General features: G+C 40.2%; 1 protein-coding gene across 19 annotated transcripts in view; it reads left to right on the plus strand.

The window, feature by feature from the left end:
- NRXN1 (neurexin 1) overlaps nt 1–18,660 on the plus strand; it is a 1,255,052-nt gene that overhangs the window by 586,206 nt on the left and 650,186 nt on the right. For 14 of the 19 annotated variants that reach the window (XM_084623802.1, XM_084623813.1, XM_084623792.1 and 11 more), the window contains 2 exons: nt 9,191–9,394; nt 11,624–11,650. In XM_084623802.1, coding sequence (XP_084479928.1) covers nt 9,191–9,394; nt 11,624–11,650 — 231 coding nt within the window. The remainder of the gene's footprint in view (nt 1–9,190; nt 9,395–11,623; nt 11,651–18,660) is intronic. The other 5 variants (XM_084623795.1, XM_084623818.1, XM_084623796.1 and 2 more) reach the window with 1 other exon arrangement.

Consider the following 18,660-nt stretch of genomic DNA (forward strand, 5'->3'; position numbering starts at 1 on the left):
TGCTCTAGTAGCATTTAATCTAATGAACCTCTTTGGAGCAACTGAATAGGAAAAAAAAACAATCTATGTCACCATTATGCACACAGCTCCGTACTCATGTGAGGGTTATGGGCACAGATGATGAGAGCCTTAATCCATAGTAGTCCTTTGAGACTCATACCCAGCCCTGCATAACCACTCAGCCACAAGCTTCCTCCACTTATTCAGGCTATCATCTTGCTAAATCAACAATCCATAGTGGATGCCTGTAAAAGTTGCAAGGAAGGAAACCAGAATCTCCTGGTTGCTGAGAGGAAATTAAAAAAAGAGAGAGAGTGAGGGAGAGAGAGAAAGCGCAAAATCTCGTGCTCCATGAGCCATTCTTACATTATGGAGAAAAATGCTTTCCTAACCTCAAAAAAGATTGACGAAAGCTTTCCAGAATATCCTGCATAAACTTATTCTAACATAAGAATATGATTGGGCAGGAAGGCATGACAGCAAGGATGCAGAAGAAAGGTGCCATCCTAGGATGAGAGAAAACAGAACTCCCTGTAGTGGTGCAAAGACCATTCACAACTCAGCTGTAGTTTACTAGCCAGTCAGGGCAGAGGGAGTTAGTACTAGGGGCAGAACACTCCAAGATCCACCAGGAGCCTGAAAAAAAGGAGATGGGAGTAGAGGAAAAAATCAACCTGCTCCACTGAGGCTGGCACCACACCCAGGAATGTGGGAGAAAGAAATTTCAGACCCTGCTCAGCAAGATTCAGACCCCACTGTGGCTAGTAAGATGCGTGTTATCAAAAGTCTGAGATTTTTATCTGCTTGATAGCAATCATTTGTGGCCCTTTGGGCTTAAGCCATCCCACAAGCTGCCACAACCTGCAAGCTGCCACTCTTTGAGATAAACAGAACACTGGCAAAGAGGTCAACTTTGCCCCCCCCCAGACTCAGAGATTACAAGACCATTTACTGTGTGTGGAAAAATATGATGATAAGGGCTCAGTTTCTCAAAAATATCAATAAACGAGTTTGAGATTAATAAGCTTTCAGTTTCTGCCAAAGAATAATCTTTAGGGTTCACCATTCTTCCCATGACTGCTTCCCATAATACTTTAGTTTCCCTAATATTACTAATAGGAAGAAAAACAGGACCAGTTTCCACCTGTTATACCATGGGAGTCAGAAAATCTCTGAGTGTTAATTTCCAAAAGAATATTTTTACATTTTGCAACGTCCTACAAAACAAAATGCCTGTAAATTTCATTTTATGCTGCTGGGTTCCATCTATCCATTGTGCAAACTATCAATAGTAACAGTAAAGACATTATCATCAGAGAATCTTTTACTGTACAATAACCTTGAATCGGACTCTGAAACATTATTCACCCTAACTTCATCAGGATTATTAACAATTCTGTAGACACCATAGAATCACCAGAAATCATGGCCCTGATGGGCAGTGAAGAAGAATCAAGAAGCACAAATTAATTTTCTCTTCTGGTACCTCTTTGCTAATACTGCCTGACGATGTGAGAAGGGGTGGGTGGGTGGGAATGATATAGATACTCCTGGATCTACCACCAAATTTAAAAGAGACCCTCTTCCCTGCAGCTCTCTTATTCAGGAATCTGGAGAAGAATCTATTTCTGTGATGACTGAGGCAGCGGGTACTGTAGTGCTGTTCATGTTACAACCTTAGAAAAATATTTCTTGTTAACAGTGCCTCTTACCACAGACTCTCTTCTCTTGGATAAATAACAGCTAGCTCTGATGCAGCACTTGTTCTTCAGTAGATCTCAAAGCATTTTACAGAAGAGGTCATTAGTTGCATTTTACAGGTGGAGAAATGGAAGCACAGTGAAGTGAAGTGACTTGCCCCAGGTCACCTGCAGGCCAGTGGCAGAGCTAGAAATAGATCCCAAAGCACTACTATCATATTTTCCATTTCTGGAATGTGTGATGATATTTATTTCCAATGCTTGCACTGACATAATTCTTATTGTCACCACACTGGTCAAATCCTCCTTTCTATCCCCAATTTTGTCATTTGTTTAGGGCATTTCTGTGCTGTAGTCCATCAGCACTTGATTGTGATACCCATGCCAGTTTGCCTAACAATTTAGAGCTTGAATGGATTTCTGAGTTGTTGTCCAGAGGCCTTTTGTCACTTGGTCTCAACTCAGGCTTCTCAAATGGTTTTCGGGACATCTGTTTCCAAAATAACTGGTGTGGTTATGCGAAAAAGGACTGAGGACATCATGTCTGCTCATCATGACAGTAAATCCTGGAAGGCCATTGCTGAACAAATCAATACCCGTTCACACTCCTTTTTATCTTTCTGACCCCAGCTAACATCTCAGTAGTCCCCCAAATACAGAGTATCCCAAAGTATCTCAGGGTAAACAATAAAGACATATCAATTACACAACTAGGCCATGTCTGTCATGGTGTCCTCTTCTTGCTACCCAATCGCCAGGGATTATTTTAGGGAATCTACAGTCAGCCCTAAAATATCTATTCTGGTATGATTTTGCACAGTTTGTCATATTCCCACTGCTTTTAGTACATCTGCATTTATTGAATATTTAAAATCTCTCTAAACTCCTCTTAACTAGCATGCCAATTACAAAATCTTATTCCAGATTTTCAGTAACTGTACCTTTCTGATCATGATAAAGGTCCTTGGCATTCTCTACATATACCAGATACCATGACTTGTCATTTGTAAAACTGCCCCTTCCAACTGAGCCAGAGGAACTTCAAAAAACTGTAATTAACTGGGATGCTCAAAAATATCTCACTGAGATCTGCTTTGATAATGAAATTTCTCAACAGAACCATGAGCAATAAGTCCTTTATCTGTCTATTCTGAAGGATTTTTGATTTAAGAAGAGCGGAAATCCCCTTCTCCTCCTTCCCAAGACTGTATTTTTCCTGCAAATATAGAACGGATAAAATCCCCCAGACTTGCAATTTCTAAAGCCTTGATGATAATATTTGCAGTCTGTTCTTCCTGCGTCTGGGTGATTTTCATGAATAATTTTATTGGTGAGGGTTTAGTGGTTGGAAATGGATTTAAAACAATGTAACCCCCTGCCACACAATTCCAGTCTGACTTTGGAGGGTTTATATGCCTTCACACTTTGTTGCAGTGACCTGCCTTTCCACTGGATAATGTGGTCTGGAAAAAGTAGAGACAATGTCTTTCTCTAGTGATTGCAAAGGGGGGGCCATTGAAAAGTTTTAAAATTTATGTTAAGTAAATCAACAACCTTACCACCATTTGGTTTTTCTTTTGGTATTTGCTATGGTATTCACTGTAGCATCCAAGTTCCTTGCAAATATTAATGGATTTAGGTTCATAACACTGGTGATATAAGGAATAATTATCCCCATTTTACAGATGAAGAAACTAAAGCATAGAAAGAATAAGTAGCTTAATTTGCTCAATAAAGCCTGTGGTAGAGCCAGCAATAGAACAAAGCTCTCCTGGTTCACAGTCTAGGGCCTTAACCACAGAACCATCTATCCTCTCCAGCTGGTTAATGAAATCCTCTGGTAACAGGACATTCTGACCATTGAAAATTGAAAAGTCTGCTGGCAGAAAAAAGGTGCACATTTTGAATCCCAAACTGGAACTTGCATGTGAGAAGTCCTTTCATGGTCATCTTGCCTGTGGATTTGGACTATATCCTTCCTTTAAACAGACTGCTGGCACTTAAAATTAAAAAAGTCATAGAGCAATTTTTAAACTAAGGGCTGGGGGAAAGCCAACAGGTGCAGAGAAGCATGTGGTTCAGAGAGAGACGTCCCTTAGGAGAAGATCTATTGACAGAGATTCTCTATGTCCTAGTAAGATGGAGAGGATGGAAGATGATAAAATATGGGTAGGATCTGATAAGACACAGTCAAATGAAAAAGAGTCCCATTCAATTACATCATATAATGGCAGATAGCTAAAAAGTGACAATTTTTTAAAGTGCTTATATACAAATGCTAGAAGTCTAAATAATAAGATGGGTGAACTAGAGTACCTCATATTAAATGAGGATATTGTTATAATAGGCATCACAGAAACTTGGTGGAATGAGGATAATGAATGGGACACAGTAATAGCGGGGTACAAAATATATCAGAAGGACAGAGAAGGTCATACTGGTGGGTGAGTGGCACTATATGTGAAAGAAAGCGTAGAGTCAAATGAAGTAAAAATCTTAAATGAATCAAACCGTACTATAGAATCTCTATGGGTAGCAATTCCATGCTCTAATAATAACAATATATCAGTCGGCCTATACTAGCGACCAGGATGGTGATAGTGACTGTGAAATGCTCAGGGAGATTAGAGAGGCTATAAAAATTTAAAAAAATAGTAATAATGGGGAATTTCAACTATCCCTATATTGACTGGGTACACGTCACCTGAGGATGGGATGTGAGATAAAGTTTCTTGACATCTTAAATTACTGCTTCTTGGAGCAGCTAGTCCTGGAACCCACAAAAGGAGAGGGAATTCTTGATTTAGTCTTAAATGAATCATAGGAGCTAGTTCAAGAGGTGAATATACCTGAACTGCTTGGTAATAGTGATCATAATATAATTTAACATCCCTGTGGTCGGGAAAACATCACAGCAGACCAACACTGTAGCATTTAATTTAAGAAAGGAAGACTACACAAAAATAAGGAAGTTAGTTAAGCAGAAATTAAAAGGAACAGTGCCAAAAGTGAAATCCCTGCAAGTGGTATAGAAACTTTTAAAAAACTCTATAATAAAGGCTCAACTTAAATGTATACCCCAAATTAAAAAAAAAACATAGTAAGAAGACCAAAAATGTGCCACCATGCTAAACAACAAAGTGAAGCAGTGAGAGGCAAAAAGGCATCCTTTAAAAAGTGGAAGTTAAATTCCAGTGAGGAAAGTAGAAAGGAGCATAAATTCTGGCAAGTTAAGTGTAAAAATATAATTAGGAAGGCCAAAAAATAATTTGAAGAACAGCTAACCAAAAATTCAAAAAGTAATAGCAAAAAAAATTTGTAAGTACATCAGAAGCAGGAAGCCTGTTAAACAACCAGTGGGGCCACTGCATGATTGAGGTGCTAAAGGAGAACTTAAGGACAATAAGGCCATTGTAGAGAAACTAAATGAATTCTTTGCATCAGTCTTCAGGACTGCGGATATGAGGGGGATTCCCAATCCTAAGCCATTCTTTTCAGGTGACAACTCTGAGGAACTATCCCAGATGCAGGTGTCATTAGGGGAGGCTTTGAAACAAATTGATAAACTAAAAAGTAATAAGTCACCAGGATCAGATGGTATTCACCCAAGAGTTCTGAAGGAACTCACATGTGAAAGTTCAGAACAACTAACTGTGAATGTAACCTATCATTTAAGTCAGATTCTGTACCTGATGACTGGAGGATAGGTAATGTAACACCAACTTTTTAAAAAGGCTCCAGTGGCAATACCAGCAATTACAGGCCCATAAGCCTAAATTCAGTACCGGGCAAACTGGTTGAAACTATAGTAAAGAACAGAATTATCAGACACATTGATGAACATGATTTGTTGGGAAAGAGTCAACATGGTTTTTGTAAAGGGAAATCATGCCTCACCAATCTACTAGAATTCTTTGAGGGGGTCAACAAGCATGTGGACAAGGGTGATAGAGTGGGTATAGTGTACTTAGATGTTTAGAAAGCCTTTGACAAGATCTCTCACTGAAGGCTCTTAAGCCAAGTAAGCTGTCATGGGATAAGAGGGAAGGTCCTCTCATGGATCAGCATCTGGTTAAAAGATAGGAAACAAAGGGTAGGAGTAAATAGTTTTCAGACTGGAGAGAGGTAGATAGTGGTGTCCCCCGGGGTTCTGTACTGGACCAGTACTGTTCACATATTCATAAATGATCTGGAAAAGGGGGTAAACAGTGAGGTGGCAACATTTGGAGATAATACAAAACTACTCAAGATAGTGAAGTCCAAAGCAGACGGCGAAGAGTTAAAAAAGGATCTCACAAAACTGGGTGACTGGGCAACAAAATGTTGATAAATGCAAAGTAATGCACACTGGAAAACATAATCCCAGCTATACATATAAAATAATGGGGTCTAAATTAGCTATTTCCACTGAAGAAAGAGATCTTAATGTCATTGTAGTTCTCCAAAAAAAAAAAAATCCACTCAATGTTCTGTGTCAGTCAAAAAAGCTAATAGAATGTCTGGAATCATTAGGAAAGGGATAACTAATAAGACAGAAAATATCATATTGCCTCAATATAAATCCATGGCATGCCCTCATCTTGAATATGGCATACAGATGTGATAACCTCATCTCAAAAAAGATATATTGGAACTGGAAAAGGTAGAGAAAAGGGAACAAAATTACTAGGGGTATGGAACAGCTTCCATATGAGGAAAGATTAATAAGACTGGGACTTTTCAGCTTGGAAAAGAGACAACTAAGGGGGGATATAATAGAGGTCTATCAAATCATGACTGGTGTGGAGAAAGTAAATAAGGAAGTGTTATTTACTCCTCATAACATTAGAAGTAGGGGTCACCAAATGAAATTAATGAGCAGCAGGTTTAAAACAAAAGAAATTATTTCTTCACACAATGTACAGTGAACCTGTAGAACTCTTTACCAGAGGAGGATAAGAAGATTATAACAGGATTCCAAAAAGAACTAGATAAGTTCATGGAGCACAGTTCCATCAATGGCTATTAGCCAGGATGGACGGGGTGGTGTCCCTAGCCTCTATGTGCCAGAAGCTAGGAATGGGCGAGGGCATGGATCACTTGATGATTACCTGTTCTGTTCATTCCTGGCATTGGCCACCATCGGAAGACAGGATACTGGGGTGGATGGACCTTTGTTCTGACCCAATATGGCTGTTCTTACATTTTTATATTTCAATTGACTCCATCAGCCTTTGGATCAGGCCCTTGGTGTGCCCCACCATTTCTTTTGTTGTGACACTTCATTGTCCATGGTCCTACTGACCCATTCGGATGGGAAAGTATTTGGTTCCAGCATCAGATAATTTGGCTAGGTTTATGGACCATTTCCCCAGACCATTGATTCTCCACATGCACATCCTAAAGAGTCTCAGAAATATAATCAGTAATCACTTCCTGTAAACCGGTGGTGGGCAACCTGCGGCCTGTCAGGGTAATCTGCTGGTGGGCTGCCAGACAGTTTGTTTACATTTGCATGGCTGCCCGAAGCTCCCTGTGGTCGCAGTTCGCTGTTCCTGGCCAATGGGAGCTGTGGGAAGCAGCGGCCAGCACGTCCCTGTGGCCCGCGCTGCTTCTCGCATCTCCCATTGGCTGGGAACAGCAAACTGCGGCCACGGGGAGCTTCGGGCAGCTGTGCAAATGTAAACAAATTGTCCGGCTGCTCATCAATGGATTACCCTGATGGGCCACAGGGTACCCACCCTGCTGTAAATCATTTTGGCTCACCACAAAAAATAATAAGAAGAAAAAAATGATGAAAATCCCTTATATATATGGCACACTTCTTGGTATGTTTATCACACGCTGGGAAACTAAAACTGACCAATTGCTCATTGGTCTTACAGCCATTGTGCGATACCACAAATCCTCCCAAGAAGGGAATTCTCTGTGGTATTTGAAACTGACAGTTATTTGTAGTGTTGGACTGTGGTAGGCTTACCTCAGTTTTTTCTTACCCCCAAAGTGTCAGATCCAATTTTAATCCTTTTTTGAGGCTGTCTCAGTGTTCATAAATACCATTGTGATTCCATCGTTCTACAGTCATCATGGATGTGAGATGATTTACTACTTAGATTCATAGATTCATAGATATTAAGGTCAGAAGGGACCAGAGGAATCATGACACATTTCACCTTAATGCAGTGGTTTTCAAACTGTGGGTCGTGACCCAGTACTGGGTCATTGAATGTAAGGCACTGGGTTGCGGTGACTCTGGTCAGCACTGCCGACAGGGCAGTTAAAAGTCCCATCGGCGGTGCTGCCTGTCTAAGGCAGGCTAGTCCGTACCTGTTCTGACATTGTGCTGTGCCCCAGAAGCAGCCAACAGCAGGTGGCTCCTAGGCAGGGGGGACCATGGAGCTCCGCACACTGCCCCTGCCCTAAGTACTGACTCCGCACTCCCATTGCCTGGGAACCAGCTAATTGGAGCTGGGGGGATGGTGCCTGCAGGTGAGAGCCATGTGGAGCCGCTTGTTTACCTCTGCCTAGGAGCTGGACCTGCTGCTGGCCACTTCCCAGGCGCAGCACAGTCCACGGTGGCAAAAGAGGCAGGAAGCCTGCCTTAGCATCCCTGCTGCGCTGCTGACCGGGAGCTGTCTGAGGTAAGCCCGCACCCCAATCCTGTGCCCCAATCCCCTGCCCCAGCCCTGAGCCCCCCCAAACCCAGAGCTCCATCCAGTACCCCAAAGCCCTCATCCTTGGCCCCACCCCAGAGCCTGCATCCCCAGCCCAGAGCCCTGACCTCTCCCTGCACCCCAACCCCCTGCCCTAGCCCCGACCCCCCCAACCCAGAGCCCCCTCCTGCACCCCAAATGCTTTATTCCCGGCCCCACCCCAGAGCCTGCACCCCCTCACACACCCCAACCCTCTGCCCAAGCCTGAGCCCCTCACACACCCCAAACCCCCATCCCCAGCATCCGCATCGACAATTTTCTTCAACTGGGTCACCAGAAAAAAGTTTGAAAACCACTGCCTTAAGGGTTCTTTTTGGTAATTTGGTAATAACCATATTATGGGTAATAAGAACCTTGATTGGCTTAAACAGAAAAAGCCCTCCAGTAATGATCAAAGTAGGTTACTCAGAGGTGAATTTTCAAGATTGGAGTATAATATTGACCTAGATAGCTTTGACCTAAGTTTACACAATTAGGCCTCAATCTTGCAAGCTCTTGCATATGTGATTTTATGCACATGTCCATAAAGTCGTGCACATGTATTTATTGCATTGGGCCTTAAAAAGTATAGCAATTGAATTAATTAAAATAAGTCTAAAAGTTGCATTGCTTGTCCCCAAAACCTGAGATTTGTGATTTCAAATCAACTTTGCATATGTATGACAACAATGACTGTTATATCATTTTTCATTTTGGATCTTTTGGCTATATACATGTGTTGGCTTTTCTATTAAGAGTTTCAATAAATACAGTATAACTATTTATTTTGTAACTAGCAGTTTTCTTGTCCATTTCCAGAGGCAACAGTTTTAAGCTATGACGGGAGTATGTTTATGAAGATACAGCTCCCTGTTGTGATGCATACAGAGGCTGAAGATGTGTCCTTACGGTTCAGGTCTCAGCGAGCTTATGGCATTTTAATGGCAACTACTTCTAGGGAATCTGCAGATACACTTCGTTTAGAGCTGGATGCAGGACGAGTTAAACTAACGGTCAACCTAGGTAACAAACCCTCCCCCCCAAGAAATTAACATCTTCAGCATTCTTATTCTTATTATTTTGCTTGCAAGCATTTATTGAACAGCCTGTTTGACATTAAAATTAAATTATATATATGTAACATGCATACACACACACACGCATCCATTATTTAAAGTTACTGATTTTATTCTTTTGGTTTTGCATTTTTTATTCTTTACACAGTCTAACATAACCCATCATAATATATTTTGTACTATTGTGTGTTCTAAAAAGAGAAGGCCAGTTCATCAGTGACGTTTCTAGGTGAAATAATTTTAACCTGCTTGATTTCTGAGAATTGGTCTCTACCCACAGATTCTTCATAATTAGCAACTACAGAAGTTGAATGTACAGAGAGAACTGTTCCAGCTATTATATGTAGGTCAGTGTAATTTTAGCTCCAACAATTAACATAACATATACATACATAATCAAAAAACTTCTAATTTTCACACATGAAATATTGTACATTATGTCAACTGATGGACAGTATTGGTTTCCTCTTTTTAACAGTCACATATGTAGTGAAATCCATCTTTTCTTTTATGAACAATTCTGTAGTGGTATTTTTGTGTCAAAAGATAACACAACCCTTCAATGCCCGAAGTCTGCGGCCCTCAGCAAACAGCCATGTGAACACAAAAAACACAAGCCCTTCTACAGAAAACAAATTAATAAAATGCTTTCCTGGTTTGGCATATAACTGACAAAATGTTAGGTTACTATTTTCTGTAATAAGTATCGAACTCCACATGCCCTTTTCATTTTGCCTTATGTTTTTGTTGGATTTTTTTTTTTTAGAGAGAGAGTAGGAAAGAGAACAAACACAGTGAATAAAAACTCATTTAGGTTCCGTGAAGTGATCTATTTTACATTGTTGCTTTCAAGACTGACGAATAACTATTTGAATTAGCTGTTTATATGGTGATTTTGTAGATATAAGATTAAAGTGTGTAGATAACACGATGATGAGCTCACATCCATTATGTAGAAAAGTAGGTCACTGAATTACTATTCTGATATTTATGGCAGGTAGGGGTGAGAGGAGGGGAGAGGTTGAAGGGAAGAGAAGGGAATTAAAAGTTAAGACAACCAAGTGGTCCTCTTTGACTGTTCTCTTATAGTTCCCTCTTGTGACAGCCTAGGGTTACTGCAAGCTGATAAAATGTTTTGAATCACAAAATGGCAATGTGGGGCCTCCTTCAGGAAAGCTTTCTGTAGTAAGAGGTGTGTAGGTGCTGGTCCCTGGCTGTTTGCAACCACTTTTCTGATGCGGTTGACGACACATGACAAACTCAGCTATATGGCAACAAAATCTAGGTTTTATATTAATTATGCTCCTCAAAGGTGCTGAAGATAAATTATTGTACGTACATAGTGTTGCATATTTTTAAAATCTGGGGTCATAATCCAAGAAAATGATTCTCCAGAGCAAGCCAATCTGTTTTCATATACAGTAGATATCTATATAGATATAAAAGGAAAGTAAACGAAAAATCGATACCTGTGTTAGCTGTAATATTTATTCCACACAAATAACAATAGCAAATTCTTAGGCGAGAACTAAGCTGAAAAGAGATGATATTCCCGAACTCCTGGATTTTCCAAATAAAATGTTCTTAGATATTAATATGAGACTTTAAATACAGTAATTGTTCTGCTGTGAATTGATTGCATACATTTATATAAACTAAAATATAAACTACAGTGTGAAAGACTATTTACAAACATAGAAAGAGCTTTATATTTTACTACTTAGTTTAATAGTAAGAAAAAAAGTCCACCTTTGAGGTGTAATATATAATTGTGGTCCAAGATGAATGATGGTGGCTTGGCCTGCTCTATGCCCCATTGTGACGGAGCACTTTTTAATTACACTGAGAAAAATTATCTGTTCTTTCACAGATGGGGAGAAAGTTGTGGCCTGCCTCAATCAAGCATTTTTGACAGCTAAACATGATTTTTCACTTAGATTTGTCACCATGTAGCTTTGTTTGAAATTGGCCATTTTTGACTCTATACTGCCGTTTCTACGTATAAAGTTTTAGTGCACTATGTCTGGGTTACAGCAATATGTAAAGACTAATCATTTGGAGTGGCCATATTTGCATGTGTCTGTCCCCGGAAGGGTGGACTGTGATTTTATTGGATGTCTGCAGCTATTACCTTGAAGGATAAATTTTCATTTTTCATCTATTCTTCCCCATCTAGACTGTATCAGGATTAACTGTAATTCCAGTAAGTGCCTATTCAAAATTTTTAAAATGTTATTCCTCCATTATAAAATTATGCAAACTAGATGAAAAGATTGTGTACAGTTTACAAGCATTGATAACTCAGTACTGAAATGCTATATTAATTACATGGGTGTACAAAGTCATCATATATTCTCTACTGTAAATTGAACATTTTCTCTTTCACCTCTACTTAAACCTCAAAATTAAGTAAAAATTAAGGACACTAAACGTTTTAAATAGAGGGGGAAATAGTGCAAGGTTTCTTATAGCCTTAGCTAGTTCAAAGTACATAACTATCCTGCTGAATTGATCTAGCTGGGTTCTTTTATTGACAATAGCCAAGGGGTATTGAACAAGAATTCATGATTTTCCACCACTTGTCCTACAGTCTTTTTCCCATTGTTCCTTGTACTTTCACCCCTAATCTATGGTGAGATTCTGTGAACATAATTGTCCTTACTACAACAATTCATGTTCCATAATCCTTCCAAGCAATTAACGATACTTACTTGATGCTTCCTGCACAATTAGTTTTGCTAAACCCTTGTTTTATGGATATGTAAGATATGGGTAGTATTAAGTTAAGGACATTAATGTGTCTGACAAAAACTACATTTGTATGATGATTTTTTACACTCTAATCATATAAGAACCCTTAAATTGAACAATTTTTATCTGCTATGCATGTTAATGAAACAGAGGGAAATATTTGCCAGATGAATGGACTAAATTTTATCCTTTCTGATATTATTTGGATTAAGAGGATATATTCTGAAAGGGAATAAAGGACTGTGATTTTATTTTGAGTCAGAGGAGCTCCAGAATGGTGTCAACACAATTATCTATAGTAAGTTCCGTAGATTTGATTTGCTTTATTTTTTCTCATTGGTTTTGGTGTCCAGAATTGGTCCTACACAAATATTAAAAGCCAAATAAAAACTATTTAAACATAGCCTCCAATAGTACTAAAGTCTCCATAATTAATTAGAATAATTACCCATAATATTTTTCTAGTCCATGAAGAAAAATAGGAAGCCACATTTCCTGCTATATAATATGCAATAATATGCAATGCAGATAGATCCTGCACTAAACAAGCTGCATGAGAACAGAAGTAATGCTTCATTTGTAAAGAAGGTAAACAGAAATCATATCATAAAGCAAAATGTTCTTTAGGTGAGTATTATATTCTTAAATATATTCATACTTAAAATCTTAACACATTTTAAAATTGCATTTTAAATTAATGTAAAACAAATGTGTCTGCTTGTAGGACAAAGTGGCTTCTTCATAAGAATAGCATTTCCTACGGTTTGAGTTCAAGGAGAAAGTACGTTCATATGTCTGTTGCCAAATGTATATGTGGTCATGGAAGTTCCCACAAGCCATTTCTTGTTGCCTGTCCAAGGACTGGGCATGTCTTTTTCTTGAATATAGGTCTTAGATCTAGAACAAGTAGCTATTTGGCACAAATGGAATGACTTTATTTGCTGTTGGCAAATACAATTTTTCTCTGAAGGAAACAATAGATTTCCTTGATTTCCTATAGAATTTCACAAAATCCCTCCCAGAGGAGATTTAATAACTTTGAAGAAATCTGGAATTATTAATCCATAATATATCATTTGTTTTGCTTTGTGTCAACTTTGGACAAGCTCAGGTCCCATAAAAATTAAGTAAAATGAGTTGTGGACATAAATGACATCTCAGTGTTGGATCAAGAAAGAACCTACTAAAGTAGAGCAGGTAATCTAATTAGAGAGCCTATGGGCTTGAAATGAGCAGTCTTCAATGGCAAGGATCCCAATACAGTGATTATTATGCCATTATTAATCCTTCTTGTCTTCAGACTGGAGAAAAGCCTGTTGGGAGTCTTTGGGTTAAGTTTAGAGGTGAGAGCAACAAGGATGGTGTTGTGGTGGACGTCTGCCGTAAACCGCCAAACCAAGAGGATGAGGTTTTCTTTGGACAATTAACAGAAGTTTCCAGATAACAGGCCCTGGTTCTAATGGGGGACTTCAATCACCCTGACATCTGCTGGGAGAGCAATGCAACAGTGCACAGACAATCCAGGAAGTTTTTGGAGAGTGTTGGGGACAACTTCCTGGTACAAGTGCTGGAGGAACCAACTAGGGGCCATGCTTCTCTTGACTTGCTGCTTACAAACAAGGAAGAATTGGTAGGGGAAGTAGAAGTGGGTGGCAACCTAGGCAGCAGTGACCATAAGATGGTTGAGTTCCGGATCCTGACAAAAGGAAGAAAGGAGAGCAGCAGAACACGGACCCTGGACTTCAGAAAAGCAGACTTTGACTCCCTCAGGGAACTGATGGGCAGGATCCCCTGGGACGCTAATGTGAGGTGGAAAGGAGTCCAGGAGAGCTAGCTCTATTTTAAAGAAGCCTTATTGAGGGTGCAGGAATAAACCAATCCGATGTGCAGAAAGATTAGCCAATATGTCTGGCGACCCACTTGGCTTAACAGTGAAATCCCTGGTGAGCTTAAGCACAAATAGGAAGCTTACAAGAAGTGGAAACTTGGACGGATTACTAGGGAGGAGTATAAAAATATTGCTCAAGTATGCAGGGATGTAATCAGGAAGACCAAAGCACAATTGGAGTTGCAGCTAGCAAGGGATATGAAGGGTAACAAGAAGGGTTTCTTCAGGTAAGTTAGCATCAAGAAGAAGGTCAGGGAAAGTGTGGGACACTTACTGAATGGGGTAGGCAACCTAGTGATAGATGAGGTGGAGAAAGCTGAAGTACTCAATGCTTTGTTTTGCCTTGGTCTTCTCAGGCAAAGTCAGCTCCCAGACTGCTGAACTGGGCGGCACAGTGTAGGGAGGAGGTGAGCAGCCCTCAGAGGTGAAAGAACAGGTTAAGGACTATTTAGAGAAGTTGGACATGCACAAGTCCATAGGGCTGGATGCAATGCATCCAAGGGTGCTGAGGGAGTTGGCTGATGTGATTGCAGAGCCATTGGCCATTATCTTTGAAAACCTGTGGCAATCAGGGGAACTCCTGGACAATTGGAAAAAGGCAAATATAGTGCCCATCTTTAAAGAAAGGGAAGAAGGAGAACCCGGGGAACTACAGACCGGTCATACTCACATCAGTCCTCAGAAAAAATCATGCAGCAGGCACTGAAGGTACATTTTGAAGCACTTGGGGGAGAGTAAGGTGATAAGGAATAGTCAACATGGATTCACCAAGGGCAAGTCATGCCTGACCAACCTGATATCCTTCTTTGATGAGATAACTAGCTCTGTGGATATGGGGAAGGTGGTGGATGTGATCTATGGTTACTTTAGCAAACCTTTTGATACAGTGTCCCCACAGTATTCTTGCCAGCAAGTTAAAGAAGTATGGATTGGATGAATGGACTGTAAGGTGGATAGAAAGCTGGCTAAATCGTCAGGCTCAACGGGTGGTGATCAATGGTTCAATGTCTAGCTAGCAGCCAGTATCAAGCACAGTGCCCAGGGGTCGGTCCTGTGGCGGGTTTTGTTCAACATCTTCATTGATGATCTGCATGATCAGATGGACTGCACCCTCATCAAATTCGTGGATGACACTAAACTGGGAGGAGAGGTAGAGACCCTGCAGGGTAGGGATTAGGTCCAGAGTGACCTAGACAAATTGGAGGATTGGGCCAGAAGAAATCTGATGAGATTCAACAAGGACAAGTGCAGAGTCCTGCACTTAGGATGGAAGAATCCCATGCACTCTACGGGCTGGGGACCCACTGGCTAAGTGGCAGTTCTGCAGAAAAGGACCTGGGGATTACAGTGGACGAGAAGCTGGATGTGAGACAACAGTGTGCCCTTATTGCCAAGAAGGCTAATGGCATACTGGGCTGCATTAGTATGAGCATTGCCAGCAGATCGAGGGAAGTGATTATTCCCCTCTATTCGGCACTGGTGAGGCCATATCTGGATTATTGCGTCCAGCTTTGGGGCCCCCACTACGGAAGGAATGTGGACAAATTGGAGAGAGTCCAGCGGAGGGTAACAAAAATGATTAAGGGGCTGGGGCACATGATTTATGAGGAGAGGCTGAGGGAACAGGGCTTGTTTAATCTGCAGAAGAGAAGAGTGAGGGGGGATTTGATAGCAGCCTTCAAGTACCTGAAGGGTGGTTCCAAAGAGGATGGATCTAGGCTGTTCTCTGTGGTGGCAGATGACAGAATTTGAGGTCTCAAGTTGCAATGGGGCAGGTCTAGGTTGGATTTTAAGAAAAACAATCACTAGGTAGGGTGGTAAAGCATGGTAATGGGTTACTGGTGGAATGTCCATCCTTAGAGGTTTTTAAGGCCCAGCTTGACAAAGTCCTGGCTAGGATAATTTAGTTGGTGTTGGTCCTGCTTTGAGCAGGGGGTTGGACTAGATGACCTCCTGACGTCTCTTCCAACCCTAATCTTTTATGATTCTATGACTGTACTAGTATCTTCTCTAAAATGACAATCCTCAGTATCAGCCCCTCATAGCATAGTCACTTTTCTTTGCAGTTTGTTTATTGTCTTTCTGGCTTTAGAAGAAATCAATTGCCATGATTAGTTCTAACTTCCCTTTATTAAAGGAGGTCCTTGTGTATTTAGTGGGTTTTTTGAGCTTTCAATACCCATCATGGTAAGTATGGCAAAGTTAATTATCTGCAGTTGCTGGAATTTTTCAATTACCAGGTAATGCTTAGTGTTCAGTTCCCGTATTTCGAGTTTCCAATTATAGTGCTTTATTGTTCTTGGTATTCATTTGCTTACTTAAAAAAAAGTACTGCATTTGAAGGAAAGGCATACTAGTGATTCCAAAAAAAATAAATCTAAACAAAACAACATAGTCCTGAACTGTGACTTAATTTACTGCCCAATGTAATATTATAGTACATCCTTTGCTTTCTTTTGGGGGGAATGTGGGGGTTATTTTGTTGAAAGCCTGATACAACAGCCAAATGTTTATATTTATAAAAATAAATTTCATTTTCTGGGTCAAGGAATCCCTGAAGAATTATTACACTGGATTGCCTCCGGTTCTGCTGCCTACAAATCAGATTATGTTCTTTATTGACTCCACCCTCTAATTCTACTCTCTGGACTTTGACACCATGTGTTATAAATTGGCTAGCAATACAGTCAAATTCAGGTAGAAATATCTGTTATCTGCTTTGAATTTGGAGACATAGCTATTAAAAAAACCCAGTGTTTGATCCAAAGAGAGAGAAAATATGAATTCAAGCAGTTTGTTTCCTACGGTGAATAGCAACAGTGAATAAAAACTGTTGCCCTCCCCTTTCCACTTCTCCTCACACAAAGTTTAAAATCTATCTTCTGCTCCCTGCAGATCAGATTATAATTTCTCCATGGGCTACCATTGGCTCTCAGAGCTGATATTAAGATTTTTTTTCTTTTCGTCATGTTCATGACTCTGAGTTCATGAGTCGTCATGATTCTGCTTTTTGTGCATGTGCTGGGCTGCAGAAGGGATCAGCACATTTTGCAATATTTTAATCTTTGCTGTGAGGCACAGATTATTTAAATTTCAAGATTTATCAGGTGACAAGTTGCCAGTGAGCTATAGCTAGTCAAGAATATTGTGGAAACTCTTCATTGCATGTCTCTTGTGTGAAACTGAAAACCTAGTTGCTGTGTTGAGATGTGGCTTTTCAACTTACATTGCCTACAAATAACAAGTGGATGACATGTAAATGTCAAACTATGTTCTTTGTTTTTTGTTAGATTAGAAAATTATCATCTTTAAACAAACACAGGCTAGTGGAAACCCTCTTACCATGAGGAGAAAATATCATAGCTGAAATGCTGTTGTCTGATACAACCCAAAATCAGTTTAGAGCCTGCTTTTCAGATCTGTAAATTTCCTAAATCAGATCCTTTAGCTTGAGGGTCAATTATATAGTCCTTTGAAACTGCTGGTATTTTCAGGTAAAGGCTGAGACTAGCCCTGGGGCCAAGCAAAAGCTTATATTGCAAATCAGAGTGCCACTGTGATTTTAGTATTTAATGTTCTCATAAAAAAGGGTATTTACTCAGAAAGAACCAGAAAGTGAATTGTTTGAAAAAATAACAGATGCAGAGGGTTGCTTTGTATTAGGCACCTTGTAAAAAAAATCCCAAAATTCTGAAGCTTATAATGGAAATTGGTGGAGGGCAGTTGTAACTGGAGTCTAGGGCAACCCTCAAGATGCATACCAGCAACTCTCTGACAGGGTGGGGAACTTTGGAAACTACAGTGTGGCAACTAAGTTCATTTCCATGTGAGTTTGGAAGAGATGGTTGCTAATTTTTCATAAGACTCTCAAATCCAAGTACAATATAGTACATCCAGTATCTGATGCAGTGCTCTCCGTTCTTATACTAAATGTATGTGCCATAGTAAACTTCTGTTGCCTCCTCCTATTTCAAAAATGTAATACACTTAAGTGTTGTGTAAACTAGTGTAGGGGAAAATCTTGCAATCCTTACTTAGGCAAAACATGTGTTGAAGTCATTTGGCATTTTGCTTAGATAATATAAAGGCAGGTCCTGGCCCATCCTGAAAGTATATTATTTTTTCACATGGCTCCTCTACCCTATGCCTTAGCCCTGGTCTACACTTCTGGAGGCTTTAAGCTGATAGAAAATTTACAAAGGCTCTACAAGGGCAGGTCTTCACTATCCGCTGGATCGGCGGGTAGTGATCGATCTATTGCAATAAATTGATCCCTGAACGCGCTCCCCATCGACTCCGGAACTCGAGCTCACAAGAGGCGGAAGCGGAGTCAACAGGGGAGCGGCAGCAATCGACTCGCCGCCATCCTCATGGCCAGATAAGTTGACCTAAGATATACCAACTTCGCTGAAGTTGAATTTCAGTTGAAGTTCAGCGAAGTCAGCTTAAAGCATCCAGAATCAATGGGTGAAATAATGGTCCTATTGAAGTCAAAGGGGTGTTTGCCAATGACTCCAATAGAGGCAGGATTTCACCAAATAAGACGTAAATGCCAGATGTAGAATACATTTTTG

The sequence above is a fragment of the Lepidochelys olivacea genome (genome assembly GCF_965140295.1).
Source record: "Lepidochelys olivacea isolate rLepOli2 genome assembly, chromosome: 3".
Classification (NCBI taxonomy): Eukaryota; Metazoa; Chordata; order Testudines; family Cheloniidae; genus Lepidochelys; species Lepidochelys olivacea.